The sequence below is a fragment of the Lytechinus pictus genome, chromosome 5, assembly GCF_037042905.1.
Source record: "Lytechinus pictus isolate F3 Inbred chromosome 5, Lp3.0, whole genome shotgun sequence".
NCBI lineage: Eukaryota > Metazoa > Echinodermata > Echinoidea > Temnopleuroida > Toxopneustidae > Lytechinus > Lytechinus pictus.
This window is the reverse complement of record NC_087249.1, coordinates 29,358,911-29,379,824: the sequence shown is the minus strand read 5'-3', so window position 1 is coordinate 29,379,824 and position 20,914 is coordinate 29,358,911. Positions and strand designations below refer to the sequence as shown.

General features: G+C 36.2%; 1 protein-coding gene across 1 annotated transcript in view; it reads right to left on the bottom strand.

The window, feature by feature from the left end:
• Positions 1-18,819, bottom strand: part of LOC129260322 (myotubularin-related protein 10-B-like) — a 45,154-nt gene extending 26,335 nt beyond the window's left edge. Inside the window, exons 1-3 of the mRNA XM_064100196.1 lie at positions 18,422-18,819; positions 11,034-11,121; positions 1,553-1,641 (exon numbers count right to left, since the gene is read on the bottom strand). Of these exons, the coding sequence (XP_063956266.1) occupies positions 1,553-1,641; positions 11,034-11,121; positions 18,422-18,819 (575 nt within the window). The remainder of the gene's footprint in view (positions 1-1,552; positions 1,642-11,033; positions 11,122-18,421) is intronic.
• Positions 18,820-20,914: the final 2,095 nt, after the last annotated feature.

The window sequence follows — 20,914 nt, the reverse complement described above, 5'->3', positions numbered from 1 at the left end:
AGATGTTGTCTCCTTTCTCCCTACTTTGAGTGGGGAATAGTTTCCTGACCTAGAAAATGAAAGTGTGAAGGTCAATACATGTACATGCATATTATCAACAGAGACATGGTGGGTATCTTCTTGGTAAAAGATACCGTCATCTGTGGCTTATCCCGTCATCAGACGGACCCTAAACGTCGTAACACAGTTCCGTCTCAAGCTCGCCAAAGAGACTGTTGTTTCCAAAATTGTCATCGCCGACTCCCCAGCGCTGCTATTTTTACAGGAGTATCTGTCTAACGTTTCTATATGAACTCCCAATGACTCTGCTTCTATCCCTAGACGAGCTGGATCTCTGGCTGAGGGTGGAATGAGTCATGTGATAGCTGGGGTCCCTGTGGTACCTATACACTCTATTTATGAACTTGGCTGGAATTTTTTATCATGTTAGCACCTTACACTGGGAGGTCCTTCGCATCTAATGGGATGATAGATTAATGAGCTTAGACCCAATTAAGCACTTATCAAGTTAACTTGATGCTTATTATGTAAGGTAAAATGCTACTAGGACATTATTCATTTCTGTGATGACGGGGACAATGAGCTCAAAAATATTGTTCACATCATATCAATATGAATTTTCTACGCATTACATAATCCTGTCACATGTCTTTGTTCAGTTATTAACCCAATGAGAAAGGGATCAGGCTAGTCCTTGTATTTTGCAAAAGGGATACAGAGAAATTTATTATCAGCCAGTCAATTTATCTATGATTAAGGTTGGTTAGTTTATAATTTCCCAATAAGAATACACATCCACCATATTTTTTCTAATTTATTATCATCAAACTGTTTAAAATTCATCCAATTTCAAGGCCTGAAAGCAATCTAGACTTATATGCGTTTTCTTCTTTTGATGGCTGTGGAATAACTTCAGAACAGTCCCAAATCCATTTTTTTTTCTCTGATGACATATTTTGATGTTCAGGGGGCCTATCTGGAGCATTGTGGCCCAGTGGATAAGTCTTCTGACTTTGAAATAGAGGGTCGTGGGTTTGAATCCCAGCCATGGCGCAATTTCCTTCAGCAAGAAATCTATCCACATTGTGCTGCACTCGACCCAGGTGAGGTGAATGGGGGTACCCGGCAGGATTAATTCCTTGAATGCATGAGCGCTGAAGGGAAGCTCGAGCTAAAGCCGGGGTAATAATAATAATAACGCGCCTCGGAATAGAATATTTCTAGATAGATGGCGCTATATAAATGCCTATTATTATTATCATTATTATCTCATAAAGATCTTATGATTACGATATGGAACGCATCAAATCCCATATACACGAATTGGCATTTATGGATGATGAAAGTCACACTTAACCCTTGGTGAATGGCCCATTTCAGAGTCAACTGCAAGTGGTGCGAAATGTAAAAATTCACCATTTTATAGCTCTTTAATGAATAAATCCCATGGGGATATCTACAAGGACAAACTTTGCTGTTATGTAGCTGTATATAAAAAGAGCATGTAGCTCCATATCCTTGTTATTATGTTATTTAACACACTTATTCTTACCATTTTTCAGATTCATTGTCCAGTACAGTGTCACAGAGTGCTGTCATTCTCAACAACATACTACCATTCCTGTGGCTCCAACACCAGAACTGGAGAAATATGAGGAGAAAGGGGGAAAAAGAGAGAGAAAAATGAAACAATTCATTTGTTAAATGATACTAAAAATATGAAATAATTATTTACAATGAAATCCACAATCCATACCTTCTCATGCCCATAATATTGTACTCCGTCTGCAAGAAAGATACATGTATTTTTTTTAAACAGAACAGATGTCACTCCATAGTATTGACTAAATTAAATTCTATTAGACAGCCCCTAAGAGAGCAGGAGGGGTAGGGGCATCAATCAGCTTTGTTTTAATTGATTCTTCTAAAGCAAAGCCTGCTTTAATTACCCCCAGCTCCTCATCCATTATTAGTAAAAACAAAATTCTAAAGAAAGCTAGTGCTACCTGCGTTCATGACTGATGAGGAGATTAAAAGTGGTAACAAAATTAAATGTAACACTTCAATCCCACTGTGAAATTTAAAAAGGGCGTAACATTTATTTCTCCAAAAAAGTACATCCCGGCATATGACCATGAATTACACATGCCTATGCATAAATGCCCGCATGGTTATCTAGATCCTTTGATGTCGTAAATCCCAGTTAATCCTCTATGTTTCCCTTTTACGCATAGGGATTTGGATCTAAATATATTTGTTTGACGTGATCCTCTGCCTAAGTTCTGGACTTTAGACATGGACAGATACTCGATTGGTTTCCATAGCAACACATCCCTTCTAAGCAGGTGCCACAAATTCCAGGAGCTCAATAGATCTAGAGCATAATGGCTGCTGAAGAGCCATGGCTGGAATTACGTTTTTTTTTAATGAAACCAGGAATAGACAAGCTGTCAGTTAGATGACAATCTAGATCTGTTAACCACTACTGTGCTACTGTCTGAATCCAAGAGGCCTACAACAAGGTACCAGGGCCCTTTCACACCAGTAAAATTCAATGTTTATTTCTTCACTGTAAAAGCTACATGTAACTAAGTCCATCGCTGCCACCTCTGGAGATGGTCACAAAATATAGAACCAACGTCTGGCATTTATCTATTGGTGAATATGCCAAATATGAAAAATATGAAAAACATGATCAGAATAATGGCTTTACTATACAGTTTCAATGTACTAGTTCAATATCATTGCATTTTGGGTTTATCTTGATGGGCGTAATGGTCTTCTAGGGTCAAGTAAACCTAATACTCTTCTAACCTGCTAGATTTCTCTTGCCTTTAAATGCAACTAAGTATAACGTATTAATTATTATGGTAATACGACAATTCCATAATGTAATCAGCCTTTTCATATGAAGCATAAACAAAAATGAAAAAAATAAGTTCAAGAACGTCCCACATAGAGTGTTAGAAGTAAATACTTTTTGGAATGTCCCAATAGGCTGTGTGGTACAAGCCCTTGTAATAATACATTTCAATAAACATAAACCCGTTTACACCAGATGCATTATGTATCTTGTCATATAACTTTATGATCAGTGGACCACCAATGCCAAGGGGCCTCTAAAGAAGGCAAGACATCAACAGGAAACTGTTGAAATACAAAGTTTATTTTCATGCATTATCTGTATCTGTGGCTATTCTACAGGGTATCATGTGGCTTTGAAGCTGTCTGCTAGGAGATAGCGAGCCACGAGTCTCATTCAGCCAAGCAATAATTCAGTTTTGTTTATTTTTTTTTATTGTGTCATGATATATTATTCCTGTAGAGTTACATAATACATGAACCCTACTTTCCAAGGCCCTGTTTGTTGAAACTTGAATTCAAAAACAAAGTTGTAAGATTCTATAACTTCTGCTCAAGAGCCAACCAAATGCAAACTTTTCAGTAGCTTAAAGCAGTAAATTGACTCTCATACCAAGTTTTACAAACTTTTTCTTCCGTTTTAAACTTGCTGGCAGGCAATAGTATTAGCAATCTTCAGAATTCAGAAGTTCTGTCATGATAAGAATTACACATAATCAGATCCCAGTCAAATTCTACTTTGTTTAATCAATCATGTGCAATGAGAGGAAGGGGCCTAAATTCTCTTCATCTTGGTGAAGAAATTTGATGAAGATTTTATCTGAATTATCTTTGCGCAATGAAACATTATCCGTAATTCAAATAACATTTTCTTGGCATCTTGATGATGAAATGCACAATTTCAGGATAACTTTTCTCAGTTGACATTTCCAATCTTTTCCAACAACATTACCAAGAAAGGTATGGTGATTTGCTTTTCCTTTTCAGTCCTTTTCCCCCTTCATACTTGATGGAATACAAATCAATTAGAACCAGATGATATAAACAAATTGAAAGAAAAACAAATTAGTGGTCAGGATGGGGCCTCATTGATATCCTTACAAAATTGAAGAGTAATGGTATATGTACTTTTCTTTGTTTTTGGACAAGTCGAATTGTTAGTAAATCTGTATTTTTATTGCAATGTCTTTAAAAAAAAATTAAAACCTTAATATATCATCCTGTTCATGTAAACACATCAGGAAAACAAGCACACTGTATATGTATGTATCATACAGAATGGAAAGCGATACCAGCACTTTCTAAATATAGAGCACTGATTGGGATTAGCGACATTGGTGTGGATGATACTGGGTGCGATCTTCGGGATTAGACGAGTACAATTAACCCTCTTCCTCCTGATGTGTTGGGGAAAATCAACAATCCTGATAGTCTAAGTGTTAATCATGTATTGGGTGTTGGGCTCAGACAGAAGGGGGGAAGAATAAATAGTACAGGGAACATCGGTTAAGCCTGCTCCAAAATGGGGGTATTCCTCCCAGTGTATTGTGGGAAACAATAACATTGATAGTCCGAATGTTAATCATGTATTGGGATTGGGCATTTGGCTTATACACAAGGGGGGGGGAAATAAATAGTACAGGGAACATCGGTTAAGCCTGCTCCAAAGTGGGGGTATTCCTCCTGGTGTATTGTGGGAAAAAATAATGATAGTCCGATTATTAATCATGTACTGGGTGTTTGGCTCATACACAAGGGGAGGGGGCATAAAGAGTACAGGGGACATACGTTAAGCCTGCTCCAAATTGGGGTAGAAACTGATAATGTATTACCCCAATTCAAATTTCATGACCCTTTTAGGCATCGCTGCAATATTATCGGTTGTAACAGGGCCTTTGTTAGCACATTGTTAGCTTTCACAAAATTTCTGCGTGGCCAGTACAGGTCTTTACAGGGAAATGCTTTGATCATGTCATAAATTTCTTTCCTAATCCTAAAGTTTCCTGCTTAATCTGAACAAGTCTCATGAGCCTCTTATTAATCTTGAATTCTCTTTTCATCATATAAAACTTTGGCTCAGATTTTAAGATAATGAGGTACATTATGAAGGCCTTAAAGGTGTTCAGGCGGTGATTAACAGTTGGCAAATCTCCCAAATGAGTTTATATTAATCAAATTAAAACACACCTACTTCAAGAAAAGGCTACACCTTGAATATCAAAGTACATTTATTACTATGGAGGCTATCCATTTTAGAATACCCTACAAATAAGAATTACATACCTAAAGCCAATATGATCAATGGAGGCCATTAGAATATTCTTTAATTCTATCTATACATATATTTTTCTTTATTTTGAAGCATCTCTTTCACTTGTCACATTGATATATCCCATCCTACATGTACAAATAAAGGGTGTACCTAAAGCAAGATTAAAGAATATCACAGAGGCCCATTGAGATACATGTAAAGACTTGATTGAATTATAAAAGCAAGCAATAATCTCAAAGGTAAGTTGCCAAAGACATCTGCACCAGGTCAATGTCCACTATAGATCATCTGAGTAAGGGAATAAAGATATATATGTCAACACCAACAACTACAGTAATGACTGAAACATTCAAAACTTCAAGCTATAATACACCATCTAATCAGTAAAAGGGTAAGGTGGTGCCACTTTTGATCCCACAATGCACCAGTCACCCTTCTACTAGCTTACAACGCATCTTCAGTCATTTCTTTGAGCGTGCCAACACTTTGCAAAGACAAGGCAAATTCGCAACTACAGCGCTCTTCCTGTCAAAGCACTACAGGCAGATTCAGCTTAGTTACAAATCTTCAACTAACAGAGATTTAAGCCATCAAATTGTCTGATGTATCCCAGAATGCATTATTCAGAACAATCTTTAATGCTGATGTTAATGAAAGCTCTTCAGCTCATAAATAAGATCCTACATTTTACAATGATTTCCTCTCCAGTATCAAAAGTCAAACTATCCATAACATAAATTTGATTTACAGTTTCACTTGCAAGGCATGCATGCAACTTTGAAAAGTCAGAAAATCAGTTTATCAATTATCGTTTCTAACCATTAATATGACACACCCAATAACAAATGGGGTTTCACAAGTTTGTTATCTTCCATCAATAAATCACAAATAGGCCTACTGCCTGCTGCTTTATAAAAAGCCATTTCAGGATTTCTTTTCTGGACTTGCTCAATCCACCATAGTTGCAATTAGTGGTAGCTCCGACTTCAACAGTTTCTACCAAGGTAATCATGATTCTAACTAAATAAAAGAAAGACTTTCATGGTAATTACAATTCCTGGCAAAGTTATCATTAAATGGTAAGTTTTATGCTTTGCTATCAAAATTAAAAGAGTTAACTCCCGACCCCATATCCACCACCCCCAGATTCTCTAACCCTTTCAAATGTTGAAAATGTTTCATATAAACACATATGAACCTGCCCTCATTACCTAAATCCCAAGGCTACTGCCTCTTCTTCTCTTAACTTCAACCTTGCTGGCTGCCAAAATTAACTCCAGGAACCAGACTCGAAAATAACGGAAAACTGAATGTTTCACCGGGGACTGAAATATCAGCAAGCGACACATTTTAAGGTTTTTCTCTTTTTCCTTTAATAGTCTAGTTACTTCCATTGGAAGGTATTTCTTTTAATAAAAAGTAGATTTTTTCCCCTCCATTTTGGGCAGAACTTGACTTGCCTAAATGTGATAATTAAGTGGCCTTCCTGATCAATGAAAGACTGCATCTAGATCTTACTTTCCATGAAGCGTGCTTAAAATAATCCTTCTACACCCTTCCTAGTCAGCTTCTCTGTGCAGAAAAACTCTATTTTTTATTTTGTAAGAATTGTATGGGTGAGGCTTAATGCGAGAAATACTGATTCCCCTTTTTTCAAATATGTCTGTGGCACTGAAACATGTATTACAATAGAAGATAGTAATGATTTCAATACAAATTTTCTAAGACAAGAATGCTGATCATAATGAAGAAGATGTTGATGATGATGAGGATGAAAATGATAATGAGGATGATGAGGTAAAGGAGGAGAGGATTATGGTAATGATGATAAGAAGAGGATGACGATGTTGATAATGTTGGTGAAAGTGTAGGGTGGCAACTGGAGTTAAATGGCTACTTTAAATTTACAAAGACTGAGCAGATGAACTGAATTGCATTTATAAACAATGCTACTTCTCTCAAATACACGATGCCGTGAGCAATATCAAGGAAAAGTTGTTTCCAAACAAAATATAAAAGGCATTCACACAGCCAAGGGTTGAGAAATCCAAGGCGAGCCTTTCTCGCAATTAAATGAAACAAGACTTACAGGAATACATGTACCACAGGGAGCTTCTTGTTAAACTCAGATAACATGTTACACTGACAGAAGCATTACCTGTTTTAATTAAAAACCATGCTGACAGCACATACACTTCCTATTAGCATGAACTGTGAAAAAAAAGGACATAAATGTGCCAAAAGAAAGGTCAAGTGAAGAGTGATTAAGGCCATCAATGAACAGGCATTTTTTTTCTTCTTCAAGCTTTTATAATGAAGACAACTGCACATTTTTGCATCTTTTATGAATATTCATGGATGCCAATGGCACATAATGCATGCATCAAAACTGTTTCCCCATTTCCTCAATGATAGATGGATCTATAAAAACAAAAAGGGAAACCAAACTTTCATATCTTTTTATGAGAGAAATAGTGAAAATAAATATTAAATCACTTGACAGTATAAGTTATTAGCATTTGAATGATACATCAATCAGGACGTAATGAGCATTGATCACTACTTAAAACCACTGTTCTTTTGCAGGTGGATCACTTTCACTGAACAATGAATAGGCAGGTAGTGAGTTTGTGGTTTTGAACAATGCAATTGTTCACAGCCTCTATCAACACTGCTTCAATATTTGTTTTAATGTTTTTTAATTAATACTTCTTAATGAGTTTTTATTTTCAATCAAAAAGTTTCTAGGTAAAGACAAAACTTTATTTCTTCTTTTTCTTACTCATTTTGTATATTTTTCATATTTGTGTCCGATGTGTTTAGTTTGTAAATGAAGCAACTGCAATTTTCTACATTTTCCGCACAATTGTGTGCAGGGATGTATATGGTCCTGGAACACTAATCAAGGTATCAATCCATTCCTGATGAATAAGGTTGTATTTCAAGTGAAATAATTGAATTATCATTGGGTAATTTTCTCATACACAATACCCCTTGTGTTGTTTCACACCTACCTAAAACAGTGGTAGAAACTTCTTTAACCCCCCCCCCCCCGAAACAATTACTTCTTCTAAAATGCCCATCTGCGCTTTTCTTCCCTCCACTCGTTCACATTATCATTTCTGTCCTCTCAGTTTCAATATATGTACTAATCTAATTCGCTATATCATTTTCACATCCTCCCCTTTCTGTTATATTCACCATTGTTCCGGAATATCACTCCGTCTATTGTCTACTTTCATGATTACAGGTGCTTAAAATATCTTACTTCTTAAAAGGTATTATTCTCGCAAAGACAAGTTATAAACTGATTTTTGCCTCCGACGAAGATTCTGCTAGGATCGAAAGCTTAGGCCCCTTTTTGACTTTCTAATTTACTCCATTGGCTCTCTTTTATTAGATAAGCAGTTTTCAGCAGCTTCTTTTTGCCAAAAAAATAAAGAATGACATTTGGATAAGAAATCGTGGTTGAACAACGCAGGTAATCCATAATATGAAAGATTTGCTCTTCAATAACATTCAGAACATGATTTTTATGGATCAGCTAATGTATGAATAAAATCAACAGAATAGGGAAACGGACAGAGGACAGTCAAGTGTTACAAAGAGGAAAGAAGGAAATATAAACATTTAAAAGTTTGCCATGCTTGGATCCGGAAACTACAGGATATCTGGGTACTTCCCTTCTTCACATTATTCTTGTCTCTTCAATGAAAACAAAAATGTATATCTTGAATTGATAATAAAGATGAAGAAATAAAGGTTGATTTTCCTTTAAAGTGATTGGTTAACATTGGTTTGACTTTTTAAAAATCTGAGCTAGAAGGTCACACTTGTCACCTGTGTCTGTGATATGTTACAAAAATGAAGCCCAGAAAAAATTGCGTTCGAAAATAATTATTTAGTGCTTAAAAAATTGAAATATAAAGTGACCGAAAACACCATCTTAATTTCATCCCATACACTTATGTGTACTATTTACCTATTTACAAAATCGGGGTTTGCCTTGTAGTTTTAGCTTTTCATTCTCAATAATGGTTGTTTTCAGGGTTTATTAGTTCTAATACATGCACTTGTACACATGTTTCATCTTGGTTTGAGAATTTTTTAAATCGGCTTCTCACAAACAACAAAGGCTCAGAAGAAAATATTGAAACTAAAAAAGGTGAATATCTTTTCTAAGAATATGTGGTTTCTTTCAAGAGTCTTCTACTAGGGTCAACAAACTTAAGGTGAATCACCTCTAAGGCAATGGCTGTACTAAAAATAGTCTTAATCATATTTCTATCATCCCTATCTATTCTAAACCCATCGGAATCACGTACCAAAACAGTTTTAATAAATGACTGAAAACAACAAGTCAAAAATAGCAAAATAACTGCTGCACACTCCTATGAGATTTACACAGTTAAATTTCAACGCAGTTGTGCTGATTTGCACAAGCACCTGATGGGTGACTTTTGTGACATTGGAAATAGAAACGGGCATATTCACACCAGATTAATCGGGAAAATATCTATTCAGGAAATATATCCGGATCAGAAAAATAAAAATATGTTGACAGTGTGAAAAAAAGCCAAGAACTCATATCCTTTAAAATAAATACTGGTACTCCATCTTAGAAAGCACTTTTCAAAATTACAAGAGCTTTATAAGTCCCATGGATTGACTATTAATGATGGTCCATTCTTATCTCATTTATATGAATTTTGTCATATTTCATATCTTGCATTTTGATTAGAAATGTTTTTGTATATTCATTAATGTTTGTTTGTTCTTTTTCGATGTGATAAATCAAATAACAACAAAATGGCATTGAACTGATATTCAGTGTGAAGACAAAACATTCGAAAAAAAAATGAGGCGAGGTAGGAAAATGTGCATTCTTCTCACATTGTCACGATCTATGAGGATTTATCACATTCATGCAGGCATGTGTATGAAATTATAGACCTATTATAGGGTCTGATTACAAGTTCTGCAATCTATGGGTATTCATCTTCATTTGGATTGTGTGAATACGTCCACTGAAGAGCACATTCGCAAGCAGGTGATAATTAGCTGGTGAATAGGACAGGAAAGCTTGCCACATGCTAACCTTGCCTCTTCATGAATTCGTAACAGCTGGTTGTTTATAGAGCATGAGAGTTTGAAAGATCTCAAGGCTTAAATACGGAACACATGTGGACTAACAGGACTGTGTGGAAAGCGTGCGAATGTCATGAAAGGATTACCGTTGGCGTTAAGGTGTTATCAAATGAATGTCTCATGGCAATTCGGGCTTTAGGTCAATTAATGTAGAGTTTGTCCAAGAAAGAAAATAGGGCGGGGGGTTGAATTAAGTTCTTTCTTATTTCCGAGCCGAGAAGTGAAATGCGGAATTCATCATCACTAAAAATTGAAGATAAACTGCCAGTTGGTCTAACCCCTCATGGTTTAATCTCAATTTTTCTAAAACCAGTTCATCCAATAATCATTTGGTATTATCGCTACTCAGGCTTATTAAGATTTCCACTTGGGCTACATCAATTTTGTCTAAAATGACAAATAACACCACACATCTGACAATACAAAATTGGAAATTGATCAAATGTTAAACATAAACACGAGACAAAACAGGAAAACTAAGGTAGACAATGTGGCTATTAGACCATTCATCATTATGCCCATTAGCCCCAAAGTGTATTAGACGAAGTGACGATCTGACTACATAGCAATTTGACCAAACTGAACCAAACAGGTGTACCCATAATGGTATATAACAATTAATTTGCTTGATCATTTGATAACTGAATTCAGTTATTCCCCTTGGCTTTAGGTAGGGAACTTCCAAGTTCCAGAAATGAATGGGTGAACAGCTATTATTGAAACCCTGATACCAATCTTCATGTCTTCTTACCGGTACTCTGCAATCTTCAAATTGTGGTGATGCCTTCTTCAGCTCGTAGTCTGTACATGGGCTGGGTACAACAAAGTACTCTGGCATACTGTGTTTGAAAGAAAGACAAAAAAGAAAAAAAAATAGAGAGAGAGACATGAGGGAAAAATTGTCAAAATATGATAATAACAATAATAATATAGGTATATTTACCCAGGGAAGCCACTTCAGTTCTGAAAACTCAGAAGACTAATCCACTTGGCCACAACGCTCCAGAATCTAAGTTCCATTGATATTTTGACAATGTTTGGGTGTATGTTTTTATTGAAGTCGGATGTGGCATTTCTTCTCCTATCATCACCCTCGCATGTACCCCAAGAGTGTATCCCTTTCCTTCTTATACCACACAATTAACCCCTAACCCAAAGGAGGCTAAAGGTTCTATTTCGAGATTCAAAAAGAAAAATCAGGTTTCCTTTATAAACCTACACATCCTCTCGCATTCAAATTCCATTTGAACAAGTTTCCCTGAAACCTGGTAAAATGCCCATTTTCTGTCTAGAAGGAATGACAAGTTTTCATTCTATATGCTTGTGTTGTTAGTTTTTTTAAATGGCACTTCTTGGAACGTGGGAGAAAATGTGTAGACCTTAGAACTGATGTGAGGTATCAACTTTAAATGATCAATAAAGCAACGTTATCTTGAAGTGCTGTGTGGGTTTGTTGAAGAAGGCAGGAAATAATTGTTACCATTGAATTTCATTTGGAGTTTCAGTTCTGTATATATAATGGTATCTTTTCCCCTCTACACAGGGCTCCACACACAAAGGCCCGAATTCACAAAGATGGTTTCGAAAACCCACGGTTGAATCCATGGTTTATGCAGATTCCCTGAATAAATTACGCTTAATTTAGAGCGTATCAGGCGCGTGTATAAAAAATGTCCAATGCTGATGCGAGCTTTTGTCACTGTGCGCCAAATTGACGCCTGTTACCATGGTTAGATACGCTATTTCATTCATGAGTCCACTGTTTGAAGAGTGGACTCATGAATAAAAACAGTGGACTCATGAATAAAATAGCGTAGATAACAACGGCAACAGGCGTAAATATGGCGCACTGTGACAAAAGCTCGCATCAGCATTTTATAAACGCGCCCGATACGCTCTAAATTAAGCGTAATTTATACTGGAAATCTGCATAAACCATGGATTCAACCGTGGGTTTTCAAAACCACCTTTGTGAATTCGGGCCAAAGGGTTTGCAATCGATCCCCAAATGCCAATGACCAATCAAGATCACTGATACAACCTCATTACGTCAAAAAGCTCTAATCAGGAACCAATCAGAATTCACAAATTAACTCAGATCTTTGTTAAAAGACCCAGAACATGCACTTGAAGTACGAGTGACAAAGCATTGTTATGAAAATCGACAAGATGGTGACAGACAATAGGAGACCACGTAGACAACGGTATGACGGGAGCACGCTCTCTATCAATAAACGCTAATTTCCTTTGTCTGGCCGGCAGACAAAAGCTTCAAAAAGGATTGTTTTATGCCTCCTGGGGACACGTTGGTGTCAGATCCACACAAGTCCTGTTACTCAACAAATATAAATACATAACAGAGTGTTCTTCCTGCAAGAAAACTTCAGAATATTTAGGTGATATTACATTGGCTACGCGAATATTACTGGTACCTCTTTTCTCGATTGATGTCAATGGCTGGTAAACAAATGCATCCAAGTGATTGTGCTCTTTTTCTCATTCGTCATACACACTGTTTGTAATTTGTTTTACATTAAACGAAGCTTGAAATAATTCCCAAAACAGAATACTTAATTTTGGGGAAAAACAACCTTCTTACATACTATACAGGCTGAAAAATGGTGCACAGAGAAGAGAGCTATGTGTAGATTCAGTATGTTTTGTTGTATGTACAGAGTTTTTAGCTGAAATTCCCTCCCTTTTTTTACCACAAAGTTTGCTCTCCTTCACTCGTTAAAAAGTGGAAATTTCATCAAAGGACTATCAAAACCTTGTATCAATAAAAACATTGAAAATGTTCAAAAGGAGCTCAGAAAAAGCTATATTTTAGAATGATGGCAATGGTAGCAACCTCATTGTATCTGAAAACAGTCTCCTTATACCTGTACATGACTCTTTCTTAAAGCAGGTTGTCAATTAAGACATAACTCTATAACAGAGCCTTTCTGAGGTGCTCTCATTTTTTTCTCTTAATTTGAGATTCACAGTTTTGACAGCTCACTAGCGATTCGGCTTGTCACCACCATAAACTCTCACAATAATTGACCGTACATGTATCTTTTTGCACAACTCAAGAAATATGACTTCATATTTCCTCCTTCCTGTAAATGATAATTTCTGTCTTGTGGTGAGCCAAAGGAAAAAGAAGAATATAATTACATGAATAATTCAACATGTTTCCTGCATACAAGGATATCCATGTATCATACACAATAGATGGTATGGAGTAGGGAATATGCTAATACACACAAGGGCATGGTGCCATTTCAGATAAAGATAGCTGATAATATATAATCAATAGGAATGAAGTGAAATATCAGCGAAAAGAGCCTACCAGTAATCAATATTTTCCACAATATTTTGTCACATGTGTCATGATAGAGTGCGAGACACAAATGTCTCAAATGGGAGATGTGCATACTGTACATGTATATTCATAAAATACAGTATTTAAAATCCTAATGATGCTAAACATAAAGCTTTAATCAATAACCTGTACATCACTTGCACCTCTTAATACCCTTGAAACTGTTTCCTTCTTTGCTAACGATAAATTACCAATAAATTAAAAACAGGTGTCAAGCTAGTTTCACAAGAATCCCTATTCTCCAAACATTAATCTAGTCATCTCTTAATAATACATAACTACCGATTACTCTTACTTTTGCGAGCCTTAGGAGGAAGTATTCACACACAATGCATGCCAAGAAATAATGAAAGCACAGCACATTACCTGTATGTATACAATGTTCTTACCTATGGCCCAAACGAAATTTAGATTGCAAATAGTGCGGAAGGATGTAGCTAAAACCAATATTTCTGAAAACAGATTTTATGACTTTTGGCATAAGGTGAATGATTTGATTTAATATCCCAAGTGCAATTTTGGTACATGTAGCTCCAATGTACGACATATTGAATGTATGCAAAGCTGTCTCTTGTTCCTTCCCTGTTACATTCTTTCCCAATATTAAGCAGACATTGGATCTGTTCGACCCCTCCCCCCCCCCTACTTGGGACATCACACACATTTTTTCCCTATAGTTATGTGCACATTCAAGGCAGATGTCAGCCACCAATGGAAATAAGGTGCCACTGATCAGTTCTAAAATAAAAGATCAATGGAGGGAACTAACTACATCAGTACGTGCATATAGCACCATGGCAAACTGAAACCGTTTTTTAAGTTGATGGCCGCTCTCCTACATATGTAAAACTTCTGTCTCTGTAGAAAAGCACCTGTTTTTATCTACAAGAATTTTTCTATACAAAACCTGGATCCCTTTTAACAGGAAATGAGTAGCTGTGATACCAGATCATCCCCACATTTTGTACGTAATACTGTTTTTCCTGAAATCCCAAACATGATTTACTCTTAATAAACTACTCAAATCACTCGAATCAACAGAACCAAAACAATTCTCTGTCATGTAACACGAGATCATCCAAACGTGAAAATCTCCCCCCCTCTCTTCGTTTTGATATATCTAATGACAGATGCTGATGTAAAACAAACTGTGGGATTACATTTAATCTCTGCGCATCATCCGTCCTTTTTTCCCCAGAAGTCTCTCAGCGCCTATGTTGTCAGAGAGGAGCTATATATAAGTGAGATCTTTGCAGTGATTCAAGCAGGAAGTAGATCGTTCCGTGTTTGCTTTCAATTTTGGAGTTGCGGAGTACTAAAACTATATTATTGGTATTCAAAAAGTATACAAACAAACATCGCTTTGAAATGTGATAATATTTGCGTAAATATTCATCATTGCAATCATGATAAATATGTTTCATTTTGAAATCTAAATTGAGGAATGCTCGTTGGATACTTCTTCAATAGAGTTCATAAAAAATTACTCTCCAATACTCGTGTAATTGCAAGGAATTTTTCAGTACAAAGATGTAAATAGATTTAGGGTTCAGGAAAGGATTCTATTTAGCTTTACATGAAGTTAAATAAGTTTACATGAGAATGATGGGTCAATTTTGTATGATTAACATTGCAATTAACTTGAATTTACTTCAAGAAAAAAATAAATACAATTACCTTTTGGGCTGTTAACTTAATTTGTCTCTTTTTTAATCATTTCAGGTAATGCCATATCTGAAGGTATTTATAATAAATTATTGAAATGAATAAAACCTTTTCCTTTGCACAATAGATATTGGATTTCAAAGAAAATATACTGATGAGAAATAAATCCACAAAGCAATGGAAAAATATCCTTCAATTTCAGCCAATTTCCTGTGCGTCCCTCCATCCTCCATCGACTGTCAAATGATTAGTCTAAAAGCGCTTTGTACTTGATTTAATTTCCCTCCTCCAATAGTAATGAAAAGGCAGATTTTTTCCCCCTTCCTTCTATTCTATGAAAAGCTAAATCAACCTCTGAGGTAATCAAGTTAAAACAAAAGCTGTTTGAATATTGCAAAGATATTCCTTCTGGCAGTGGGTGTCATCAGGGTTAACACAGATTGTCCAGTCGGTCGTGAATATTGCAAAGGTAAAAATAGGCAGAGATGATGCAAGTGTCTTTCATTTTTATATTACACACACATACAAAGAAGCACAAACCCTGACATAAACTTGCTAATCCACTCGTTAGTTTAGTGAAAACATTTATGATTTTTGCATGCTTAATTTGATAGTATTTACAATTGAATCACTTTCTTTCATTCTTTAAAAAAAGCATTTGTGCAGGACTGCTTTCATGCTCCAGATCATAATTTATTGCAGATCTAAAAAAGAATAAAAAAATACTGTCTTTTCAATAAATTCAGAGGCTCTTCTTCAACTAAAAGCCCTCTAATATTCCCAAATGTATTTTTTTACAATGACCCACTTCAGCAGAGCTCATTGGCACTTGCCAATGCTAATAATAGACCACTCCCAATTTGTTGCGCATTTCTGTTTTTTCCAAACAGATGTATTGACATTGACTGAACTGATCCTTTGGCACAACTCTCAAACTAGTCTAAGCTTGGATAAAAATCACAATATAAGTAAAAGAGGTCAGGAGTGGAGCTTGTGCTTGCGGATCACCGGAGAGTTATCGCACAAAAGGGTAAGAATGAATACACCAGGAACACACCTTCTCTCATGCGATCACTGTGGCTAAAGCAGCCTCGTCGAGCGGAAGGAGGGATTTAATCAGGGCTGGACCCACATATTGGATGGCACGGTCAAATTGATTATTTGTGCTACGAGCTGCCAATTTGGGTTTGGGTTAATCTCTAGCGACTGGATACCTGGTGGCTGTGCCGAGAAGAGATAGCGGGGAAAGAAATTCTACAGGGAATAGTATCTTGATTGGTCAGATGAGGGTTTCAAAGCAAGGTTAGCAGAAGCAGTTCAGCTGTTAAGGGACCACAAGGATGTTGGCCCTAAGTACTTTGTACAGATCTTCACCCTCATATGACACCGGTATGCCTTGAAGCTTTGTCTCAATGACCAGGAATACCTTCTCTGGGATTTGTATTTCATTAGTGAGCGAGACAGATACACCAACTTAATTAACATTTCTTGCAAATGCTTGTAAGATGGTGACCAACATTTGCTCCTGTATTTACCTGCTACTGCCTTAATTATTTTTGAAGACATAAATTGAGATTTTTAGTTAGGGTTGTATTCATTTTTTTTTCCAGAATAATGTGAGGGTTAAAAATAAGATCAGCGTTTGCTTGAATATCTTGTTCAACATCTGTAGGGGTAATTGTTGTCGTTCGAGAAATTGTTCTGGAATCTACTACCAGTACCCGTAAAAGACCATTTTAAAATCAATCAAGGTCACTTTAAACAATTCTGTTGACAACAAAACACTACAGAAAACCAAAACTTCACCCAAATCAGGTTTTAATAAATACAATAGGGTCTTAAAATGTTGCCAAAGTCGAGTTTTGAAACAAATCCTACCGTTCGCAATACTAAATTGAAAGAAAAAGAAGGTTTTCATTTCTCTGGTAAATCGCATATACCATGGCTCATCAGAGGAGGATGAAGACACGGCTATGCAATTGATGTAAATAAACTTATTAAACAAGTACACTCTCTTTTGTAAGTATTCTTTATGACAAAGAATAACTTTGTATATACTTTCAATTTCTGTTTCTTTATTAGTCCAATACAAATCTCATCCCTCCCTTGTATAAAGCCCGTTCAATTATATTATTTCCTGGTTCAATGTTTTCTCACCTCGCAGTACACGCATGTGTTGGTCTCTTCCACTGACAATTTACTCTAATGTAGCCATGATTCCATCTTTTGCTGTGCCCTACATTTTCTGACCTTCAGTCTTACGAGCATAGCAACGGGTACCTGTCTTTCTTGGGATTTTCAACTTCACTCTAAAACCAAGTATGAACTTGAATGGTAATTTTCCTTTACAAACTTTTACATATATATGAAATGAAAAAATAACCAGGCGTCGTGGCTTAGTATGAGTATCCATACTCATTGATCGAAGGTCATGTGTTCCATTTCCGGCAAGGTCATCCTTAAAATGTGACCATCTGCCATCCAGTGAAATGTTCAAAATCTAGATTGGAGAAGGGTAATAGTAGGACATATCATTTCATGCAGGTCCCCTGTAATGTAGATTCATAACTGAAGTGGCTACCCTGTTGAAATAAAAATTTACGATTATCATATTATCTGATCTTTGGCTTCTAAAGTCAATGGGTGGTACAGTAATATCATTGTGCCGACTAGGTTAGCCCTGTGCTAACTTAGACTACACACTTTTCAATTGCCAATTGTCATCTCATTCATCAAGTAAAAAATGTTTTAATTCCGCATTAAAAAGGTGTCAAAATAATTAGTTTTGTTTTTATAATGAATAGAGAATGATAATATGAGTATCAAATGAGTTCTTTGGTGCTCAAAATGAATATTGAATATTAAAGAATGATGATCCAATTACTCCAAAGAAATGTGGATTAAATTTCTTGTTTAGTCTCTGGTTATACCTGGGGATATCATCAGGATAACATCAAATCCCTTTAGTACATAGTAACAATTGGAATAAGTTGGAGTGATAAGATATGCCATGTACCTGGTTATCTAGCCATTCCATGACTCACTTCACTATCACCCATCCCCCCACCACACCCCTCGGAACCTACCCTACTCTGTTGTTTTCTCACCTGTCTGATAACCTAAAATCTCTGTTCACCTCTGTGACCCGGACATTAGTTGCCCCCATCCTCTTAATCTGCTGCTCCCAGTCTGCCACCCTCCTGAACTGTGGCGTTCTCCCGTGCCTCTCCCGATCCGGTTTGTTCGGCGGCGGGGGCGGAGGCGTGGACGACACTCTGTCACGATAAGGCGTGTATTTGGGTTGAGGATGAAGCAGACCCTTGATGCGGCTTCCGCTGCGGACCGGTAACGCTTTCTTCACTTCGTGTCCATTTGTGAGGGAGTTGTGGGCGGACTCCGAGCGCTTGGGCCGTGAGTTGGGAGAGTTGTTTGGAAGCTCGAAGAAGAAGGCAAAGAGAAGTTGTGGATTGGTTGGGAAGGCATGATGCAAGATTGTATTGACCATCTAGACAAAAAAAGATGCAAAGAATGAAGTAAAAGGGAATCCATATTATTTGCACAATCACATATTTATATTTAGTTCAGCTGAAAGATTGCATGTATTCATCAGCATCTTTATGTAATGTGAAATTATCATTCTAAATTCAATTATTTCTTAGGACACTTAAACATGTTTCTAATTTGAATTTCATATCTAAATCAAATCCTCTAAAAAAAACCTCCTTTCAATCTAAATCACAGAATTAAAAACAAGGAATGTACCACATACAAAACTGTCTTTTGTTGAAAAAGGATGTTAAGTTTCATTGTTTATGTTGTGAGGAAAAGGTTCAAACTACATGGAACTCAAACATCCTGGGCTTGTTTTCATGGAAAGTTACAAGCCTCTGTAATAAGCTACTGAAATAGTGCAATTTTAGTGGTTAAGAGCAAATTTCATAAAAAGAGCCTCTGCTGACTACATATACTACTGAGATAGAAATCTTCATCCCAGATAACCTGTTACTCTTCTGACATCCTAACCTCACTCTACCCTTCCACATTTAACTGAAACAATCCCAAACCTGCTGAAAACCTGCCAAGATCGGTGTCTTTGCAGACCAAATCAAATCTAAGTGTCTACTTCTTGCACAAGACAAGTGTCTTGATCAGGACATAGTGTGTATTAGTCACACTCCTATCACTCAGCATGTCCTTAGCCAAGGCAGGAGGTGGGGGCAACCCCCCTTTCAGGAAATCAATTACCCCCACGTCTCCTCACATGGTCTGATTTTTTGCCCATGAATCCTTGTTTAGGGCCTCTGTGGTGCAGTGTGGCGAGTTATTTTTTCTACTGACCGCACAGCACGGTCAGGAAAGAGAATTTGTGGTCTTAGAGTTATATCAAGTTATATAATAAATGAATACACCTGTATAAGTTAGAATGCATGACTGAACAAGTGCACACTAGCATGAAGTAGCATGTTATCGATTTATTGTTCGACAGAAAGTCCACTTTTGTATTTCTTTGGTGTGCTCTATATTTACATAAAAATGTAATAAATCAAAATTCATTATATTCATTGTTGGTACTTAGAAATAGAATTGTTTATATAAAAAAAATTCTTTATAAATATCACCTATGATCAAATTGCGTATCATATAAAACTGTAGTATAGCAAAAATTATCTAAATTGGTTATGGCCCTCCATAACCAACATGTTATGCCTTTTCCCTTCTTTTTAGCACTTCATAAAGTAGTTGTTGTACCACATAAATGTATAGGTAGCAAATACAAGTTAATTTAACATATTTGTTAAAACTTTAATGAAATGATATGAAATTTGTATTTTTTTTGGCTGAAATGAAAGGCACATATTAAGAATCTCAAGATCAGTTACACCATGTATGTCTGTACATGTATGGTAGATGTTTTGGGGGCTGTGAAATACAGATTCATAAAAGAGATGAATGTGAGTCATTATTAGATATGATCAACGTGTTCCCTTCATTTTTTCTCTCACTAAAATCTCCAACCCACCTTCAGGAGGCAAGATTAAGGGTGATTCCATGGCACATGATTTCATGACTACCCTAAATGAATTACAACATGAACGTCTATATTACAAACTATCATGTCTTGGGAGAGTAAAAAACAGGTAGACTTAAATATGGATGAGGAATCCCTTTGATGCTACATTCTTCCTTCTTTCTTTCTTTCTTTCTTTTTTTTTAAAGGTTTTTTTTTACAGCTAAAGGCTTTTGTAAAATTGCAAAAAAACTTGTTAAATAAGTAGTTATATTCTATAATGCATTTAGTTATGTTGGTGGAGTTTCTCTTTTAATCAAAAAAGAAGTTATCACTCTAATATTCCCTTTTGCTCTTGTCCTAGTCTTTATTTATCACACCATTACTTCATCAAGGCAAGGTAAATGTATTTATAAAATGATATTATTTTCATGTATGTTTATTCATCAATCTGGGAATCTACATCAAACAAGCTATGATTTGTAGTAGTAGTAGTAGTAGCAGTAGTAGTAGTAGTAGTAGTAGAAGTAGTAGTAGTAGTAGTAGTAGAAGTAGAAGTAGTAGTAGTAGTAGTAGAAGTAGCAGCTGTAGT